At 40.4% G+C, this 21955-nt stretch overlaps 3 protein-coding genes across 7 annotated transcripts in view; 1 reads left to right on the plus strand and 2 right to left on the minus strand.

Annotated features, from left to right (window-relative positions):
• Positions 1 to 1230: 1230 nt before the first annotated feature.
• Positions 1231 to 21955, plus strand: part of LOC140952818 (transducin beta-like protein 2) — a 51412-nt gene continuing 30687 nt past the window's right edge. For 2 of the 5 annotated variants that reach the window (XM_073402265.1, XM_073402267.1), the window contains exons 1-4: positions 1802 to 2143; positions 3746 to 3797; positions 9872 to 9934; positions 18262 to 18294. In XM_073402265.1, coding sequence (XP_073258366.1) covers positions 1816 to 2143; positions 3746 to 3797; positions 9872 to 9934; positions 18262 to 18294 — 476 coding nt within the window. In that variant the 5' untranslated portion in view covers positions 1802 to 1815. Of the gene's footprint in view, positions 1615 to 1801; positions 2144 to 3745; positions 3798 to 9871; positions 9935 to 18261; positions 18295 to 21955 lie in introns of those variants that run through there. The other 3 variants (XM_073402269.1, XM_073402270.1, XM_073402266.1) reach the window with 3 other exon arrangements.
• Positions 10359 to 15112, minus strand: LOC140952817 (uncharacterized). Its single transcript, XM_073402264.1, has 2 exons — positions 14059 to 15112; positions 10359 to 11865 (listed from the first exon to the last, which is right to left on the minus strand). The coding sequence occupies exons 1-2, from the start codon at positions 14660 to 14662 to the stop codon at positions 10820 to 10822; spliced, it is 1650 nt and encodes a 549-aa protein (XP_073258365.1). The 5' UTR covers positions 14663 to 15112; the 3' UTR covers positions 10359 to 10819.
• LOC140951565 (uncharacterized) lies at positions 11897 to 12911 on the minus strand. The gene is made up of 2 exons (XM_073400842.1): positions 11992 to 12911; positions 11897 to 11923 (listed from the first exon to the last, which is right to left on the minus strand). Exons 1-2 carry the CDS (start codon positions 12643 to 12645, stop codon positions 11897 to 11899), a joined length of 681 nt encoding a protein of 226 aa, XP_073256943.1. The 5' UTR covers positions 12646 to 12911.

Below are 21955 nucleotides of genomic sequence, written 5' to 3' on the forward strand. Positions count from 1 at the left end.
ATGTATTAGTACTTCACATAACGCTGATTAAAGTTTGGACTATACCAGCAACAACTTTTTCCCAACGTTGTCATTCAAATATTTTGAGTGGTGAGGGCTCACGTATAGTAACATTTTTCCTTGTAAATGGAACACTAAAGCATGAATTTTCACCGGTCAAACATTCGTCACTTCGTACTGGCCATGGGAACAAAGCCTACTGAAGACAACTGAGTTTCCTGGCTCGCTCAGTTTTTAATAAAAGGCGCCTGAGAAAGGTTTTATGTCGCGTATAGTGATTCAAATACATGTTCGATTCAAAATCGACATCAATGAATAAATGGATCAATGGTTTTTTAAATGTATTAAAATTAATCATCATATGAGATACTAATTCACCTACTTTTCTGAAATACAACCTGAGATCATACTTTATTGTCGTTCCGCTTGGTAAATAAAATTCCTGCGAGCAAGGCGCGGCCGAGTAATGAAAACACGCATAAAAGCTGATAAAAATCAGCTTCAATTCAGGCTACCTGAAAAAACATATAATCATACATTATGAACAAAACAAAGGGACGAGGGTGCTATGCAAGCAAAAATGGCCACTCTGTTCATCATCAACAAATGTCATCACAGCTCACCGATATTTTAAGTATAATTTTTTCCAGTGTTCCCGGGAGTCTCTCGATCACTTTTTTGAAACATCTTGGAAGAAAAAAAAACTGAAAAAAGCACTCTTTACTTGCAGCTGCAAATTCAGCAGTTTATGATATTATCATCAGAGCATCATACATATTCTGGTACGTTTCTAAACTACAAAGTGTATTAACCAATGATATCTTCTGTCTTATTTCAATGTTTTTCTTTACGGCGAAATGGAAATTTAAAATACATGGTAATTCCACCAAATGTCAACGTGTTGTAAAAAAACTGGTAACATGTGTCGGTATAGCTGAAATACTTAAATGTTACTGCCAAAATTCAAAAAGCATATTTCAGTTTGTGAACAATGTCTACTCAGGTATCTTACACTTGATAAAAATCCTACACCTGAATCCATTTTATTCGGCTTATTTGTAAACTAGGGCCGCACAAGACTAAATAATTAATGTGATTTTTCTTCCACTCCAATGGCATGTTATGTAAACCTAATTAGCTGGTTGGTTCATACCGATCTACTGCATCTCTTGCTAACTGGTGGCAATTCCACTATTGACTAAGTACACCTCAAATCACGCGCGTCGCTCTAACCTATTGGCTAAATGCCAGGATTTAAAGTTTACTCACAACCTGTTGTCAGTAGCGTTGTATTAAATTCATCCTCTCCACGCCACGCTAGTTTGGCTAGTTTGGAGAGATAAAGAGACATTTGCTACTTACGTTGACATTTGTTCATGGCTCATGCCTTTAAAATCTTCTAAGTTCTGGTACCATTAGAAAACTGCATCACTCTGGCTTCAAGCGGTGATTCGGGAATTTTGAAGAGGAAAAGCATTAAAATTCAAGTATCAGGAACAAAAATGCCGAGCGTCACACATCCACTGCAAGCGGCTTCCTTATCCGGCCATGATGCGTTTGTAGAAGGAGTGGAATTCAGTAGTAACGGGAAATATATTATATCAAGTTCAGCAGGTGGGAAACGAAAATTAGTATTTTTATTTGTATTTTAATGTTCTTGTATTTACATCATAGATAATTTCTGTCCAAAAAAGTCCTTTACAACATGTTGAAACCCCGAAAAAAATCATCGGTATTTCTTTGCCGTAAAACGTTTCGCGCTTCTTCACGCGCGAAACGCGCGAAGATGAGAGCGAGGCTGTTGTTACATCAAAGATGGCGGCCGTGGAAGTCGCTTCACTGGCGACGATCGCCGTAACCTGTGTAATAGCTGCTGTATTGTTAGCGGTTGTGTTTTATATTGGGTTTAAGAGTCAACGGCAAAGTGAACAGAATACTGAGATAAATCAAGGAGAACTGGAGTTAAAGCCGGTGGAAAACGGCCAAAGGAAAGACAAAACAAAACAAAGTGGCAAAGGGAAAAAGGGTGTTCTTCAGTTGAAAAGCCACCGCAGACAATATGCTGTACTTAAAGGACACACAGAACACATCTTTGATTTGGAGTTTAGTTTAAATGGAAAGTTCCTGGCTTCAACCTCACAAGGTCCTCACCAAATTTAATTATCAGCTGATATAGTAATTATATGCACGAGACACGTGCGCGCACAATTAAGCTTACTGTAGCCATTATTATTATCTTAGGCTTTATCTACAAAACGCACCTCAGTAGCTGTAAACAATTTATTATTTATTAGCCATTTTTCTTTACTTTCTTATTACGCTTTTACGGTTTCTTTGATTTGTTTTGCTGTCTAGTGAAATGGAAACGTTTCAGGTGAAGGATTAAAATTATGCTCAAATTTATTTCGAGATAGATAAGCTCAATTTCAACTCTAATCTTTTTCGCCGAATCAGTCTCCTTGTAAAATGCACTTTTCTAAATCTGACGAAGGAAATTTAAGCCTATCTCATTTAACCCATGTTAATTTAAAAGTTCAACACTGGCAAAGTTCACAGAGCAAGTTGGAGTGAAATATACCTTGATCAGCTCAGTAAACATCTAGTCAATTTTAAGCTGAGGGAAAGTGGATAACAAAGGTGCAATAAATTGACACGTCATATGTGTGGGAAGAAACTGCGTGCACAGACCCAGTCTTGGAAAGTTTTTTCTTCTTCTCTGAGGATCATTTATTATTGTTTACTTAATTGACTTAATCCTTACCAGTTTTTTAATTTGTCGAACAAGTAAACAATTTTTGTTATGTTCTTAACTTTTTTGTGCAAAAGAAACTCACTTTATTTCCATTTGGCATATTTCTCAATTAAGTATAAGTTAAAAATTTTATTTTCTCTGGAGAAAAATAATCGTGTCATAAATTTATGAGAGAGTGTAATAAGTAAAGTGCTGGTAATTGAGGAATCTTTACAATTAAGATAAATCCTTTGTTTTGATTTAAACATCATGACTCCAAGACATATGTCTATTTTCAATGTTTTTATAAGTTTGCTGTGTAAATCTCAAGTACATTATCCTTACTTTAAGTGTTGAGGTGCTTGTTTTGAAATACGTATCTATGAATATTGTTCTTTTTTATCCAGTGGAATTGAAAGCTTTATCAAAAATTTATTACTTCATGCTAATTTGAGAAAATGCAGCTGTAGGGGTAATCTCACTTATGAAACGGCCTGATTTATTCAGCATTAATTTGGTCTCGCAAATAAAAATAATTTTTAAAAATCAAACTACTTCTTGTACCACAATGATTTCTTTTAGCGAGAAGAAATCCATATCCTTTATATCAATACTTATGTCTTTGTCTAATTGGTGATTTCACATGTACAACATGTAAGACATGGAATAGACCATTTCCAAGTTCCAAAAGATCTCACTCCCCAGCATAGCAAGGCTACGTGTAAAACCTTTCTTGTGAAAATGAGTTTTATTTGCTTGACAATAAAAAATCATCTTCGTATCAGTAAATTTCACACTTCCCATTGCTTTGAAATTGAGGCTTCAGACAACTTGAAAATGGCCTTCACACAACACACCAATTATTTTGTAATGCTGACTGCTGTTAGGTTTACTTAAGTCTAATGTCAAAGAAGTAAATGCTTCCAATATTGAACAAGGCATAATTGGCCTTTGGTAATTCGTACCCACTGTTAACTTAAATCTATATTGAGTGGAATTGTTTTGTTCTTGTAGACAGAACTGTGAGATTGTGGAGTGTAAAAGATTTTAAAGAAAAGGAGCACAAGTAAGTTCAATTGTCTATAATTCTTATTGATAACTGTACATCTGTTATACACAGTCATAATGAATGAAAAAACTACCAAAAGCTGCAACGGGCTTATACAGATTTTCTTTGTAAGAGGTTTTAGTAGGGCTCTTAAAATGACGGGCCTATATCCAAAGAGGCTTATAACCAGAAGAGCAAAAGGGTTCTCAAACTCATTAATAATTCATGAAGTTACCAGCCAATAAATTCACATGATGTCTATTTTGGGTCTATTTTAGTCAGTTGGATGAGTCTTCATACCCAATGAAACACCAGATGAAAATACGCTGTGTTTTCAAAAGTAGGTTGAGTTTGATTGTCCGGGTGAACGTAGTCCTGAATAGGACTGTTGTTGTTGACAGTAACTGACGTTTCGACAACCTGTGCGGTAGTCATCTTCAGAGTCAAAGTGAGTTGTATAACGTCAGTTGATGGTATTATACTCTGGTTATTGATCTGATTGGTCAATTACGTCGCAATGTTATTGGTCATCTGTCAGTTAAGCCGTGATGTTATTGGCTATGAAGACTCGTAATCGGTAATTGGTGCATTTCGATCCATCTATTGTCACAGTTAAACAGTCGTCTATTGTTAGTCAAATTGTCAGTTCTCCAGTTGTTCTCTCGTAGTTAGTTTTGCTTGATCTCGTCAATATGTCGTTTGTACGGCGCTGGTAACTGTTGTCTATGATTCAGTGGCATTTGTTCTAAGTTAGTAAACCAGCTTTCTAAAGTTAGACATTGATAGTAGTCTGTAGAATACATTAAACATGTCGCAGAGTCCCAGTCAATTTGATGTTTCGTCTTTAAATGGTCCTCAGCAATGTGATTGTTAACATCACCATTCCTCATCGCTTGTTTGAGTTCGGTCAGTCGCGTGCTTAAGTTTCTGCCAGTTTCACCATTGTAAGAAGCCTGGCAGTCGCAGCATTTGATCTTGTGTGCTGCTCCCTGTCTGTCCTCCGGTTCGTCTTTGTCCTTGAAATTAGTAAGCAGTCGCCGTAAAGTGGTTATCGGTTTATGTGCAACACGTATATTGCAAGGTTGTAATATACGTGCAATAGTTTCAGAGGTGCCTTTGATGTATGATATAGTTGCTGTTGTAACAGGGCCAGAGTTGGTCTGAGTGTGGGAATCAGTGTTACTGTGAGTGTTCCGTCTAACAAAGTCTGTGTTGTAATTGATCTTACTAAAAACGTTGTTAAGATAATCTGTCTCGTCTTGTAGGCTGTCAGGTGAGTCGCAAACTAGTTGCGCTCGTCTCGTCAGAGTCCCGATAGTAGTAACCTTGTTAGAGGTCGGATTGTACGAAGACTGGTCTAGTAATCGGTTGGTATGTGTCGGTTTTCTGTAAATTGTCGGTTTTAGTTTGTTGTTGTCACGAGTGACCAAGCAGTCTAGAAAAGGTATCTTACCATTTTCTTCTATCTCCTTGGTGAACTGTATGTCCGCATTCTGTCTGCTAAGGTGTTCATGAAAATCGTCGATTCCATCTTTGGTATGGCCGTGAATGGATCGTCAACGTAACGTAACCGAAGAGGTACAGTTCGCGTGTAGGTAGCTAGGGCTTGTTCCTCGTTTTTTTTGCATGACAATTTCTGCTACAACAACAAAAACTAGAGAGACTATAGCTGTACCGTGTAACTGTTTGTAGTGTTTGCCGTTGTACTGAAAGTATGTCGAAGTCAAACAGAGGTTGAGTAGGTCCATAATGTCGTCTGTAGTTAGTGGTAGTTCAACAGTAGAGTTCTTATTAGCATTCTCAGTACAGTCTAGAGCCAGTTGAAGTGGAATAGTGGTGAACAGCGATTTCACGTCAACGGACACTAGTTTGTGGTCGTCCGGTATCTGTATTGTCTTAATGGCATCAATAAAGTTCTCAGTAGACTGTAGTTTGTGTCTAGATTCGTCAGTCAGTGGTTTCAGTACATTAGTTAAGTATTTAGACAGTTGGTAGGTTGGGGACCCATCGGGTTTGTGTAGTTTTGTTAGTCCATACAGCTTGGGTGGCTGCGGAACACTACACCTCAGTCTGTTGTAGCATCGAAAGTCGATCTTGTCCGTTTTTTTTCAGTGTAAGCAGTTTGTTGTTAAGTTGGTGTTGCAGTGCGGATGTCGGGTCTCGTTTAAGGACGGTGCCCACTAATGGGAAGTATTTTTTCCCAGATAATGACTATGTGAGACAAGTAGATCATATCAGGGGCTATTGAAATCCAAAAAGAAAACTGGGGGTAACCTGGCATTTTTCAGTCTAGATAACTGGGCTTCAATGTGGAGAAAAATGCTGAATAGGCATTTTTAAGAAATATGATAAAAAGTTATTTTTTCCCCAAATTTCAGAGTGTACACGTGAACTGGCACAAATGCAATGATAATTGTAACAAGGATTCAAAAATCAGCAACAAATGATAACATAACAAGTGCTCCTTATACATCTTTTTTTGAAGTATCAGCACAACTGGGAAGTTATCAGCAGTTACCCCTCTCCACGCGTTTGCCTTAAAAATAGTGTAAACAACATGTTCCCCGAACCAAAAATTGATAGTTTGCTGAGTAGGCTTATTACTTTCGTTTGGTAAGATAAAAAGTAGGGGTTACCACGCATATTTAGAAGTTAAAGTGGTTGGTCTCGACCTTAATTTAATCGCTTTGGGGGTTATTTACAATTTTTCCCATAGTAAAACAGTTATTTCACTGAAGAGATTTTTTGGGAAGTGGTTACTGTGGGTATTTCTAAAGGTTATTGAAGGAAAGGCATAAAATGAAAGCTGCATATTCTTAATTTCCAAAAAAAGCCTAAATATGGTGCTGAAATTAGTAAAGCGTTTACCAAATATATACGTACTAGGAAAATTAATTCTTTGAATTCATTTTCTTCTTCCACTCCTTGACAACTTTGCACGACAGTCAAATTTGCATGACAGTCTCAACTCGATTCTCAAACTTGATCCTCACGTCTTGAAGCCCTGAGAAAACTTTATGTGAGATTTGAGTCCCTCATTTAGTGTTTCGAGAAACCAGGGCTTTAAAAAAACAATTTATTTCTCAAAGAAGGACAAACCAATAACCGTTGGTATGAAAGGAATTCGCACCGACCATCAGCGTTTCTATGCCTGCATCACTTCTAATACTGTATTGTGTGTAAGCGTGTTATTCGAAAAAAAAAATCACCAATGAATTAATGATAAATTTCAGCCAATTGCATCTTTGTATTTTTAGTGAAGTGAACGTATTTACGTCCATTGTTGGAGGCATAAAGTGAAATTTTATCTTGAAATAAATATCTCTTTGAATCTTTTACAAAACAGTGATGTTCAGTTTTTTGCCAGCCCCTTAGTTTTCCTGCAAGACATGTAACAAAAATAGAAAGGCATGAATAATTAACAATTAATGAATGAGGCTGAGTATCTTATGAAGAATTATGGAGATCGAGGAGGGTGTTATCTGTCGAGGCCGTAGGCCGAGGCGGATAACACCCTCCAAGATCTTCATAATTCTTCATATGATACGAAAGCCGAATTCAATAATTGTTTTATTATTCATGCAAAATAATTCTTAGTTTAAAAACATGGCTAAAACATGCTTACCTCCATCGATCCATTGATGTTAAGTTCATCTTCTATAGTCCACGTTTAGGTTTGTCCAGCTCCGCAAATATTCTCTAAAAAGCAGATGCCGCCCTTCGCGTTGTCTTCTTGCTGTTCTTGCCATGTTTTTAGCTATTTTTTGCCTAGTTCTTACTCTTAAAACGAGTGAAATGTCCGCCATATTTTCAAGTTCACAAGCAAAACAACTCAACCTTGTCCCCAGGTCTTCTCGGTTAACGGTGCCTTAACCTGCGAAAACGCTGCATTTTTGACGTCATTTCCTCGTTAAACACAAAATTCTTCCAAATTTGGTCATCAGTAACTGGTTATGGTGAATTAAACATGCGCTTTTAGCCAATCAGAATCAGGGGAATATTTTGAATGAATAATAAAGATAAATAACTGATATAAGAAATTGCTAAGTTTAACATTAAGACTAAGATAGAAAATGCCACCTACATGTCAAAATACAGTTTGCTTATGTCAGGTAAAATTTGAAACCTGTTATTGGATCACTCATCGCAACTTTTCACTATACAGCTTCCTATGTTTGTTTCTAAGGAAATCTGGCTCAGGAAAGAGTCATGAATACCAGACTTTTCTTGGAGAATATTCCATTCAAGTTTATTTGCATATTGGAAACTTGAACTACGCAAGCAAAATTCAGACAAGGAAGTGAATTAGAAGACACTTCCTTGTTTGTTTTCTTTTTTTCTGTGGTAATTTTTTTGTGCGACTGGTAGAAAGTTATTTATGTTTTCTATGGAAACAAGGGGAAACTATTTGCTTTTCTGTCTTTGGGCTATACCTTCTTGCAACTTAAATTTATTCGCTGGGAACTTGTTTTTCTTAAAACTGTGAAAGGTTTGAACCCAGGAGTCATTTCATTAGTAGGTTGAGTATGATCGTCCAGGTGAACATAGTCCTGGACAGGACTGGTGTTGTTGACAGTGACTAACGTTTCGACCACCAGTGACATTACGAGTCTTTATAGCCAATAACATTGACAGCTCTACTGACAGACAACCAATAACATCGCGACTTAATTGATCAATCAGGTCATTAACCAGAGTTTAATACCATCAACGTGACACTTTGACTCTGAAGATTACTACCACACAGGTTGTCGAAACATCAGTCACTGTCAACAACAACCGTCTTATTCAGGACTACGTTCACCCGGACAATCATACTCAACCTACTTGTTTTTCTGAGTTAGTCGCCAAAAGGCAACTTCATCTTTTTTTTTTCAATTTCGTGCCCTGAAACTTTTTACTCCAACAGGTGATTTAACATACAGTGGTCAAATTTCTTCATACTCTGTCTGAAGCACATTATGCAGAAATGTCTTTCGCGATAGATTGTATGAGGCCAAAATACAATTTCAGAATACATGGCTCGATCATGTTTTTCCCTAATGTCATGGAAATATATATATGCTTAATTGTTTTCGGAACGTACTTAAGGTCTGTTATTCCTCCATGAAACATCTTGCACAGATTCTCTTCAAACTTGATATAATTTGAACGAAGCTCAAAATTGGTCAAACTTAAATTTCAATGCTGATCCCCTCCCCTCAAAGCAAAAATCTTCCCACTCTAGAAATAAATACTGTTTAACAGAGACTTAGCTGTGCTCAACACACCTGAGGATCTGAGTTTTTTGGGAGTGATCTGAGCACTGAATTTTTCTAACACCCTTCTCTTTTATTAAACTACAGCAGTGTATAATGAGAACATCATTTCATGAGATCTCTGAATTGAGACCATACTGGAGTCTCATTTCCCTTGTACAATTCACATGTGAATCATGACAGATTTGCTCAGAGTTAGGTTATAAATGTTTGCACATACAAAAGCCTGCAGAGTCATAGAGTATTTTGCTTCTGGTGCTCAGAATAGTCATCACCTTACTTACTTACATGTATATTTTCCTATGGAAACTGCCATCACAGCAAGGTTTAAAAGTCAAGTCTATACCAGCATATGGTCAAGTCAGTTTATCTGACGTCACAGTTTCCTCAGAATTATAACCAAGACTTGGTTATATAAAATAAATACACACATGATAAAGGAAAATATGCAAGGCCAAGTAAATTTACTTGCTTATTCCATTATTTTCTTATTGTACAGTTTTTATTTTAGCATACAAGTTATATGATAAATAACCTTAACTCCCCATAAATAGATGGCTGGTCTAAAATATTTCCACAGGTCAAAGTGCAGGTCATTTGATGTCTGCATGGTTTTTCATAATACCCTGTAATTATGCTTAGTTCCAGTGTCATTTTAGACCATTGTTTTAACTCATTTCTTTCTTCTTTTCCATTTTTTGTTTAGTTAGGAATTGTTTAAATAGAAAACTTAAGTGTCATTTTCCACTGGATAGAAAGTCGTATTCTTTTGATTTAATTTCAGCAATTTTTTAAAGGAAATTTGCGGAGTAATATAATTTTCTCTACCTTTAGATATGTGCGAGCTAATGTTGACTTTGACCATGGAACAAAGGTTTCATTTAGCCCTGATACAAGGTAAGAGCTAGAAGATTTTGTTTTCTTTACACAACACATCTGTTAATAGAATATCCATTATCTGCTCTGCCTGTTTGTAACACAGGCATATAATCTCCAACTTTGATCTAGTAATTTTGCCGTCGCAAATATAATCCTACAATCCTACATTGCGCATTCAACTTACAGAGGCTCTTAGCCAATGAGAAGACAGATGATGAGTACAATGTATAATAATATTGTTTATTTGCCTGGCTTATACACAATATTTTTTGGAGGACTTATCCTCAGGGTTTTGGATTTTGAAGTTATGTTTGGGAAAATAATTTGGGCTTAAAGTGCTTATACTGGACTGGCCTAAAATCCAGGTTTGCTTTCCTTTCCTTGCTTCCTTGTCAGTATGGATAGTACATGCTGAGATAAATGTCCCTATGCAACATGGTTAATGTCGTAGTTCCTTTCGCTAGACTTTACAATAACTGTAATAAAATAAGACAACAAACAGATGGCGTAATGGGGGGAACACCGCTCCGCGATCGGCGTGGTGGACGACTTCCATAGCGTGACCATAAAGCCTTACTTATCTCCCCGGCGCTAATTTACACGCGCCGGATCGGACAAGTTCAGGTAGGTCCGAAAGAAACAAACTTAATACGGCCTAACACTCCACGGCACTACGAGCTGAAACCTCCGGCCAGCATCGTGCAACTTAATGGAACGGTGTAGGCAAATATTTTGTTCTGGGAACTTTATCTTATCAGCACTACGAGCCGACTCCGCCGGCACGTGCTGGAATACAATCAAATATAAAAGTTTGCGTTAAAATCAAAGCTTGGGGAAGTCGCCGTGAGACTTAAACCGCCACTGATACGTGCGGAGCATGTATCCCCCCAAGCCTGGAAAAAGTTAGAGATATGGCACACCGGCCATTCTCGGAGCGGCGGACAATAACACAGTCCGAGGCGTACGTATATAAAGTTGGTAGCAGTCTGAGGACCATCTGCCTAAAATCTTAATTAACCAGTCTGGCAAACCCGCAGCAGCTGCCGTGGAGGCAGCGCCAATACGAAAACTGTGCCCTTTGAGAGAGTTATAAGGTAGACCGACTTGACGTGCGGCGTCCCTGAGAAGGTTAACGACGGCGGATCTGGTAAGTAGACGCCCAGATCGGAAAGAAAAAAGTGGTCCACGCGGGCGAGCGGTGAGAAAGTAATCACGCATAGCGGTCACCGCGCAAACCGGTGAGGTGGAGCATGCAATAACAAGCGTATGCCCTTGGCGAAAGGTGTCAGTCTTAGAAGCCTTAAGAAAAATAGACATCCGCTGCGGGGAAGCCAGACTGGGATGGAAGGACACACAGTCGGTGGACAGGTCAACCTGGGGGCGAAATCTCGAAATCCCCTGATAGGTAAACTCGCTACAGCGGAGAAACGCGAAAAAGGCGAGAGTGAAGGCTGCCCAGACCATAGAAAAGTCGTGATCCCCCAACCAGGAGTGCAAAATTGGCTTAATGGTTTGCAAAACCCCCGGAGTGACGGGTTGACGAAGAATGCGTGACTGACCTTGGTAGCGTAAAATACCCCGGAGGATCTTTTTCAAAAGTAATTTTCCCGAAAGGGGGTCTCCATGCCCACAGGAAATGTGTAAATTGCGAACAGCTGCTAAGTATAACTTAATAGTACTATGTTTCACAGTCCTAGCCAGATATGAGGCAAAATAAATCAATGTTCCTTCCGAAGCTGGGAGAATATCACCCTCCTGCGACATAAGCCTGTTTGAAAGGCAAAACTGAATAAAGCGCTTTTCACCTGACCCATACGTACGGTTGGTAGTCCACGCCAGTCCCCACTTTGCGTACGTCTGCACCTCTTCTGTTAAAGGGTCATTAGAGAAGGCGGGATGGTACAGGGGGTTTTTTGTGCCTTGGGAGCCGACGCCCGGAAACGTTCGTCCTGAAAGCGGGAGAGGGCATCAGCGATGTCGTTATTTACCCCAGGGACGTGGCGAGCCCTGACAAAGAAGTTGTGTTTCATAGAAAGGAGAACAAGGAACCTAAGGAGGTCCATTATCCGAGGGGCCTTGGAATGGCCCGAGTTAATGATGGCGACTACTGATTCGTTATCGCACCAAAATTGAATTCGTTTCCCAGAAAAATGCGGGAACCAGAGTGCGCATGCCACTACTATAGGAAAAAGTTCCTGCCATTCAATGCTGATACCCTTGGTGGGGCTTAAGTGCATATGAGGGAGCCATTTCCCCTGGAACCATTGACCATTAAAATAACCCCCAAACCCGACCGAACTGGCCGCGTCCGTGTATAGCTCCAAGTCTGGGGAGGTGGATACGGTAGAGTCTAAGAAGAAGGAACGCCCGTTCCAACCCGAGAGAAATGCCTTCCACATGGTAAGGTCCTTAAAAAATTCCTTGTTGAGTCGTATATGGTGAAAACGGCTGGGAACCCCCCGGGTAAGGTTAATCATTCGCTGCAAAAAAGTTCTCCCCGGAACGACCGCCTTACACGCGAATTGAAGGGTGCCAATAAGGGACTGGAGTTCAACCAAGCGAACTGAACGGCGTTTCGTAAAGGACGTGAGCAAATCCCGGGTGCGCTGTAGCTTATCGTCAGGAAGGCGTGCCTCCATGCGTGTAGAATCTAATTCTATGCCCATAAATTCTAGTACTTGGGAGGGGCCCAGGGTTTTGGACGCGACCACCGGGGCATGAACCGACATAAAAAAGCGAAGCAAGGTACTAAAGGAGGACAGACATTTTAAACGTGTAGGTTCGGCAATAAAGAAGTCGTCCAGGATATGGATTACGTGTTTTAACCCATAATTATGCTTCAAAACCCATTCCAGGGCATCCGATAATTGATTAAAGAGAAACGGGGCCGAGCGAAGCCCGAAGGGGAGGTAAAGATCGACGTAATATTGATTGTTCCAGTGAATCCCCAAGAGATCCCAGTCGTCGGGGTGGATGGGAATTAGCCTGAAGGCTGATTTGATGTCGGTTTTGGCCATGAACGACCCTGGTCCCAGGGATTTAAGAATGCGAATAGCATCGTCCACCCGAACGTACTGAAGGGTGTAGGGATCCTTGGGTATATGGTCATTCACACTATCGCCCTCAGGGTAGGATAAGTGGTAAATAGTCCGCCACTCGTTAGAATGTTTCTTAGGTATTACCCCCACCGGGTGACATTGGAGATTAGGAAGTGGGGGAGACTGAAAGGGGCCTGCTACGCGACCCAGTGCGATCTCCTTGGTCAGATTGGATGAGACTACGTCTGGGTGCTGAGCAGCCGATTGTAAATTACGGGATACCCGGGGTTGACGGGGACCTGTATAACCGACCGGTGTGCCATAACGGAGGGAATGAATTAAGTTAGCTACAAAATGACTATCCGGGTGGCCAGAAAGTTCCTTTGATAAAACATCAATGTTAATGGGGGTAGAAACCGGTGGCGCAATGTTCCTCGCTTGGAGCTTGACTTTATCGCTTGCTGCGATCGCTCGTGTTACTGGATCCGTTTGAGCGGCGGTTGGCCTTGGAGAAACTGCTAGGACAGGCCACGATGGAATGGTCTGCGGATCGGCAACGGCGGCAGACGTGGGGGAAAGGGCAGGGACGCGAGTGGCATCCAGATGATCTGTTGAAACGGAAGCAGACGGGGCCGTTCTTGGAGGACTGGCGGAGAGGATCGGCGTTGGGGCAGGAACTTTGGCTATGGTGGGGGCTAGAACACACAAGGCAGTGAGGCTTAGCCAGGCCAGAGAAGGTTACCGTCCAAAGTTCGATATCCACCTGGTCCCAGCTAATGCGTAAGTCATTCGCGGCTTGGCGGCGAAAATGTTCGTCGTAGGCCAGAAAAGCGGTACCCTGGAATTTGGAGGCCGCCCTACTAATGATTTGCTGGTATTTGAACAGTTCAAGGGATCGCCGTGGATGAGAGCCGACAATGACCAACGCATACGCGGTGAAGGCGTCTAACCACTTATGAAAACTGTCAATAACAGGTTTCCGTTTGCGGACCATGGTTACTGGGGAGGAGCCTGGGATTGAATCATCGACCCGAAGTTGGATGTCAGGGGCCTGGGGCCGAGCTAGCGAGTCGGGGAGCAACAAAGAAAAATCGATGTACTCACCCCGGAGAATTTTGTCTTGTAAATTCTGCTCCAGCGGACGGTTAAGACCCACAGGGGCAGCTGATCCTGGCCTGCGATGTAGAGTGTTGAAAGTGCCAGGCTGTTGATCGTGCCCTAGAGACCAGGGGAATGACTGCAACGCTTGATCGAGCGAGGACCTGACGGTGTCCTGTATGGCGGCCAGTTGAGCGGCGGTGAAGGGTCCGGCTTGGACAGGATCGGGCGAGTCGTCCGAGGAAAATTCCTCCATGATTTCGTCGAGGTCGCCACCAGACGCAATGCTCGAAGAGTCATCGCCAGGGTTCTCCAACTCCGCTTGTTCGGTTGAGGATTCTGCGGGAGCGGCGGTTAAGGTGGCCCTAACCGGCCGACTTTTCGGTGCCAAACGTTTCGTCCGGGTGCGTCCGGCTTGCGAATTTGAGGTCGGGCGGGGCTGTTTCGTCCCGGTCGCCAAGTTAAGACGTGAGATGAGGGTTGCTTTGCCTCCCGTGATCGGAAGGTTGAGTGCTTGAAGGCGAAGGCGTAGAACTTCGGTCGAAAGCGAAGCCAAATCGTTTTGTTTACGAGGGCGGCCATTGGAAACTTGCTTACGCGGACGAGCCATTGACAAGCACGAGAATTACAAAACTTTAGGACGGTTGAAGTAACCAACTTCGCAATACAGCTCGGAATGAGGCACAGGACTTTTACTAGGCCTTTTATAGTCCGAGTGCTATCACAAGGTAAGCCAATGAAAAATACTGTACTACAGAACAGAACGTGCACCTAAAGTGCTCCACGAGATATGCATGAGGAAAATTATTTTTACTAGCCATACAAAACGAGCGATACATCAGAAACTAGCCTCAACTGCAACAAAAAACAAGGATTGCTATTGTATCAGTAGTTTCCCAGCTATAGCCGTGATTTTACGTACTACCCAGTAGTTTTACCTACCACGAGTAAACTTCTACGAGATTTGATAAGGGCTATAGCATAACACTGCGTTACATGTTGTTGACTGAGGGCGTCACGCTCCATTAACTGCGTTTTACAATTGAGTTGTAAAACTTTCTTAAATCTGCTAAGATTCAGCGTAATTTTTCCACTAGCACTAGAGATACAAAAACACATGATGCAGGCTCAGTCAGGTTAAAGTCAGTCTGGAAAATCCAAGCACCACTCAATTTGCTTACCGTGAAAGTGGAAATTGCACTAGTGCACTGTTAGCGATCCAGCACTTTATCAACAAACACTTACATAATCCAGACTGTGAGGCAGTACGGGTATTCGCAATGGACTTCAGCAAAGCATTCGACTCAGTCAGACATGCGCTACTATCTAATAAACTAAAGTTGCTGCCCCTGAATACCTATATCATCAACTGGTATCAGAGTTTTCTTTATAACAGACAACCACTTAACATATAGTCCATAACAACCACCTTCACAAGTGGAAAGGAGTAAATAAGGGGACAACGCAGGGTAGTGTGAGCGGCCCCTACTTATTTAACGTGTTTCTGAATGACCTTGAAATCAAGCTACAATCTTGGACAAAATGAATGGAAAACCTAGACCCCCCCTCCCCCCCAAATCAAGGATGGGAAAATGGTGCGTTTTTGCCCTTCGCGCGCCTTCATCCTTGATTTGGGGGGGATGGGGGTTTGCTGTTCCATTTTATTTTGTCCAAGATTGTCTGAAAGCCTCGACTGGCGTTACTCACAGTGTCATGATAGCAATCATGACAAGAAATCTGCGTTCAAATGCTTCAAAGCTAAACGCTTTCAAAGCAAACCTGGTCATTTGTCAGTGAACTCATACAAAACAGAAGAATTGTGCTTATTTCATTTCTATAAAATAAATAAATAATTCACTTATCACAAGTCTGTATGAAGTGCGGGATGCATTACTCACTGGGAGAGAGTTCTGCTGCGTGGAAGACGAAAAAAAGACATACTTATGCCTGATTCATTGCAATAATTTTTATAAGCTTGAAGGCAGAGCCCCACAAAACATATATAGAAATTGCATCAGCTTGTAATTGCAGGAATAATTATAGTAAGAAAAAAAAGATTAATTTGGCTACAAACGAGACTCGAACCTGCCCAAAAAACCTCAGGTACGCTAATCCTTCTCGCCGATGTTGCACGCTAGACCTCTAGACAATCCATGGAGAGGCAGTGTTGCCTTGGCGCTATTTTTAAGAACTGTATACAGTGCCTTTATAGATCATTGTTAGCGATATTTTATCTATATAGATTGGTTTTTTTCATTCTAGGAAATCGAACACGATTAATGTTGACAAACATAAGGATTAGCACGATTTACAACAGATTGCCGACGGTTTTTATTGGTTTTTCACGATTTTGTCGTGGTACAGTAAAGTAAGAGACAGTGAAGTCACTTTTATTTCAATTGGCTGCTAATCGTGATTGACCGTTGAAAACCGCTGCAAACCATCTTAAATCACACAAATACCTTTTGTAAACCGTCAGTGAAACGTCGACCGTGTCATTTTAACAAAGTTCGAGTGCGCTACACACAGTTTAAAAGTTTTAATTAGTAAAGTTTTAGCCTTTCATCGTTGTTGGTATTTCAGTGAGGTATAAAAAGTCCACAGTCTAGTGACTCCTGAGAAATAACATTAATGGTCCTTTTTACTCTGTTACAGAACTCTTTATATGATTTTGCGAGTAATGCCATGTTCAAGAGCGCCTTTTTCTAACGTCCCAGACACGATTTGCAAAAATGTTCTCTTAGGGTATTGTAAGTATGGACGTCCTCGGTGACACTTGTGACTGCGGGTCACAGACCAGTGTTTTTAACCGATAAATGTGTTGAAAGATGACTCTCTAATTAACAGTGACCACTTTTTCGTGACTTAGACACCTTCGAGACAATCTTGGACAAAATGAATGGAAAACCTAGACCCTCCCTCCCCCCCAAATCAAGGATGGGAAAATGGCGTTTTTTTGCCCTTCGCGCGCCTTCATCCTTGATTTGGGGGGGATGGGGGTTTGCTGTTCCATTTTATTTTGTCCAAGATTGTAGGTTCAACTCCCACCCTTTTTAAATACACAGATGACTTAACCATTGTCACACCCATGTGGAAAGGGGGCAGTGATATGTCAAGTGATTTAGTGGAGACATTTTTAATCTGTGCGAACTGTAATTCCATGAGCTGTAACCCTAACAAGTGTAAAGAACTTGTCATAAAGAACAGGGCTGTGTTCTAGCAGAGCCCGGTGGCCCCTATGGTGCCTAAATTTTGCCCTTGGGCGACTAGAAAATCTCAGATTTTTCATACAAATCATATGCTGGGCACCCTAGATTTTACAGTTTCAGAGCACTGGGCTCCCTTCAATTTTCTTTAGAGTACAGCCTTGAAGAAGAAAGGGAACCTCACATTCTATCCTGTTGTATGTAATATACCACAACATGCCACTCTTGTTTTATTAGGTTTGACCTTTCAGAATGACTGTAAATTTTTTCCACACATAAAAGCTAAACTGTGCAAGGCCAACAAATGTCTACACGTGCTAAGAGTATGTAGAAAAGAGCACTACAGCCAGACAGAAATTGATTATTTGTTCTATAGTATTGTTCTCCCGAACATAACCTATAGACTTTCTGTTTATGGTGCCTCCAATGTTGAAATTAATGTTCTTCGGCAATTTTTAGACAGATGCTATAAGTTGTGCTTTATATCTACACAGTTAAATATTAGATCATTACCACAAAAACAAGATAAAGCGATTTTTAAAAAAGTTAAACAGTGTAATAACCACCCTCTGAAGGTATGTTTACCACAAGAAAAGAACAATTTAACCTAAAACCTTAGACATAAAAGCTGCCAAAGGCCCAAGATAAACACCGAATGTTATAAGAACACATTTGTAAATAGATGAATTTTTAAATACAACCTTTTATGATACTTTATGTCAGATACATGTAACTAGTTTTTCACATTTTTTAGTCTTTATTCTATTTTAATTTAGCTGAACTTTTAATCTTTTTAACCTGTAACATTAAATATGTATTTTTATCTGAGCAATAAAGACATTTATTATTATTATTATTATTATTATTATTATGTTTGTTTTAATCTTGTACATAAATTAATGTCAAGGTTAATTCCTTATAATCATGTTGACTAAAATAGAATAAAGTAAAATGTTCTAATAATCCTTAAAATTAATATCTTTTGTTCTTGCCTTGTTAACAGTGAAGACATGAAACAACAACCAGTTCGCTTCAGGTTTGTTACAAATAAAGCTAATCCTAAACGTGTATTATCCTTAACCCTTTTTATAGACTACAAGTAGTCCCCATTTTTCCTCAGGGATAGTAGAGCGAGCGAAACATGAGCGCGTGTGAAAATCAACCCATGCAAGAAAGGTGAGACAGGGCAGTGAGAGAGAAAAATGAGGGACTAGAGACAAAGCCCAAGCTTTTGAACTTATGTGTTGCTCTGAACAATGCAAAACTCTGACTGGCTCAAAAACGCACCAGCCGCTATCAACACTCGACAAAATCACAATTTACAGAAAGAATTACTAGAGCAGAACAAATAACAACACAGAACAAATAATTAGAGTACTGAGTTGCTCTTGTACTTAGCAACTACACAGAAAGCCAACCTGGCAACTGATGAGGTTCGCGTGGAGAACCGAAACCACGGTCAGTCTTGCACGATCACAAGGTGGCAATAACAGAACAGTTACAAGGCTGTTAAGCTATTCAAAAGTTATCACCAAGGAAGGAACTACGTCCTTCAGTCCAAAGACTCACATTATCCTCAGAAAAACGAACTGGAGTTTAAAATTCATTGCTTTAAGAGCAATCATGACTCAGTCACATCGCAATTTTCCATAGTGATGTAGCTTCAGTTAAATTAAGCTGCAATCCATTCTTCAAGATTTGGATCTGTAAATCTGTACATCACTATCTGAGATAATTAAACATGCTGCTAAAAACACTAACAAGCTGGACCCAGCGTGACAAAACATTGCAGGAAACCGCCACATTCACGGACAAAAAGAAAATCGCTTGTAGTTATTCAGATCCAGGAGGCACCTCTGCAGAAATTGAACTACCTAAAACCCTTATTTAGCCACATTGAAGAACTTTACTATTCAAAAGAGGTCAAAGAAAGCTAAAGAAACTGCTCTTGCATCAGAGGGAAAATCATGCCGTCCATAAACAATAACCGCAGAAAATTAAAATGCGTGTCACAACCTCTTCCAGAACATAATTTATCCATCAGCGAAAAAAAAATTCATTGGAACAAGCAATATTTTGGCATGAGGTAAAAGTCGTGTGCTGCCTACAAACCCCCCTTTTTACACTATCAAGTTCTTCACACGAAACAGCGTGAAGAATTAAAATTAGTATCTGGATTTTCTTTTACTTGCAATAAATATCCCTCGCAGTTTACCGATGACAAGAGCAATGACAGCTCACTGAGAGAAGGAATCCCATTGGTTGGCTTAATTGGTTTGGAAGGGGATGCGAACTTCATACTCGGCCGTAAAGGGTTCTCCCTGCTGCGTCTCGCCTTTGTCGCATGGGATGATTTTCACGCACGCTTGCATGTCGCATGCTCCAGATCCCTGAGGAAAAATGGGGACTACTTGTAGTCTACCCTAACACCTGTTAATAAATAAATTACCAGCAAATTCTTAACTATTGTAACTGTTTTACTAAGATTATTCAACTTGAAAATGATAATTTGAAATAACAGTAATAATAAATTATTGAGAAATTGATAATATCATTGAAATTAACTCTCCAGCCATTAGAGGCAGTTGCACCTTATAAGAATGACCCCTATGTATTCACTCTATCGGAGCCTGCCATCCTGGCTTCCCTGAAACAACTAAATCCACGCAAAGCAGCCGGACTCGACTGTGTCCCCAATTGGCTCCTGCGTGAGTACACCGAGGTTCTTGCCGAACCGGTAACAGCAATTCTGAACTCTAGCTATAAAGAGCAAAGACTACCTTCGCCCTGGAAGCTCGCTGATGTCGTCCCGCTCCCCAACCAGAAGCCTGTGGAAGATCTTAGCAAGCAGCTGCGCCCCATCTCCATGACTCCCACCATCTTGAAACTCGCAGAAGATTTTGTTGTATCGACCCATGTCGGCCCTGCTGTGCTGAAGATCATTGACCATGATCAATACGACGGAGTCCCTAAATCCTCCACCCTGTTCACTCCGATCTCAATGTTTCACCACTGGTTACAAGCACTGGTTACACGGTACCGGTGCAGCTGTCAGGGTCGTGTTATTTGATTACCGCAAGGCCTTTGACCCTACCGATCATAAGTCACCAAGATCAATGGCCTCGATGTGCCGCACAGCATCAAAGCCCGGGTGACTGACTTTTTGACAAATCGACAAGTTGTCCTCAGACTGCTTTTCTTAGTGGAGTCCAGTCCCCGCCAGAGTTTCTCAAGGGTCCAAGCTCGGCCCTTGGCTTTTCTTACTCATGATCAATGATCTCAAGGTCGACACTCTCACATGGAAGTATGTGGACGATACGACAATCTCCCATGCCATCCTCCATCCTCCACTGCCGTGGAGGACTGGTCTTAGTCGCAGTGGATGCAGCTAAATGGCGACAAGTGCAAGGAGATGGTTATCGACTTTAAGAAGATCTCTCATAACTTCTCCCCTCTCGAGGTAGACGGAAACAAGCTTCCTGTCACCAACTATGCGAAGATGCTAGATGTTACGATATCCAGTGACTTGAAATGGAACAATCACATTGTAGATTGCATTAAGAAAGCAAATAAGCACCTGTATTTCATTGTTCTCTTGAATGTACAACAATCAGACCTGTACTAGAATACTGGGCTCCAGTTTTCCATCACGCACTCCCGGCTTATCTTAATGAGGATATAGAAAGAATTCAGAAAAGAGCGCTTTCTATAATTTCACCTGCCATGTCATAACAGGAATGCCTTGACAGCCTAGGCCTGCCAATGCTGTAAGATAGATGCAACGGACTATGTAGACAATTGTTCAATTCCATTGCTATCAATCCCAGACAAGTTATACCACCTGCTGCCATCAAGGAAACAATCCAGCTATAATTTAAGGTGTCAAAAGTTATATAATTTGCCACGTTCCCAAACGGACCATTTCAGACGCTCTTTTGTTTATGCTATGTCCCAGGGTCGCGTATAAAGCTCTTAAAGTTTCAAAGAAGTCGACTTTATTGTAAGATTTTTATACATATTTTTTAGCTTTACTACACAAGGTATTTATACTCATATGATTGTAATTAGTTTTATATTTTAACTAATGCTATTTGTAAAATACGCAATTCAGTTTTACGACTGGAAAGTATTTATACAATTAACGATTTATCTACCTATCTATCTATCTTCAAATAAATATAAAAAAAATTATAGATAAATGCAAACGTTGATGTTAATCCTTAAAAATCAGTGGCAGAAGGCTTGGAACTTTTGTAAAAAAATTTTTCCATGGTTTGTACAATCTTGAAATGGTCTTTAATTTTACCAATTGTCCTTCAATTCAATTTAGGTCCTTGAATTTTTTATTTCTATGTTAGGTCTTCAAAAATCCTTGAAATTCACAACCTTCGATACGCCAGACATCTTTTTCTCAAAAATTAGATTATTTTGCTGTCGAACATTTGGCTCATCCTCGGTTTAAGAACCTCTAAGACTCATGGGTAACGTATCTAGAAGAGTCTTATGCATGAGCAATATTTAGTTTCAGTTTCTTTATTTAAAATGCTATTTCTGTACCTCAGATGCAATTCAGGTCATCATACACTCATTCATTTTGCAAAGTCTTGTGGCCAAAAGAAGTATGAAATAATGTAATCAACAATGGCCAAAGAAGTAAAAACCGTAAATGACTCTATGACGGGTTCTTGCCAATAAGG

This window comes from Porites lutea, chromosome 11 (assembly GCF_958299795.1).
Source record: "Porites lutea chromosome 11, jaPorLute2.1, whole genome shotgun sequence".
NCBI lineage: Eukaryota > Metazoa > Cnidaria > Anthozoa > Scleractinia > Poritidae > Porites > Porites lutea.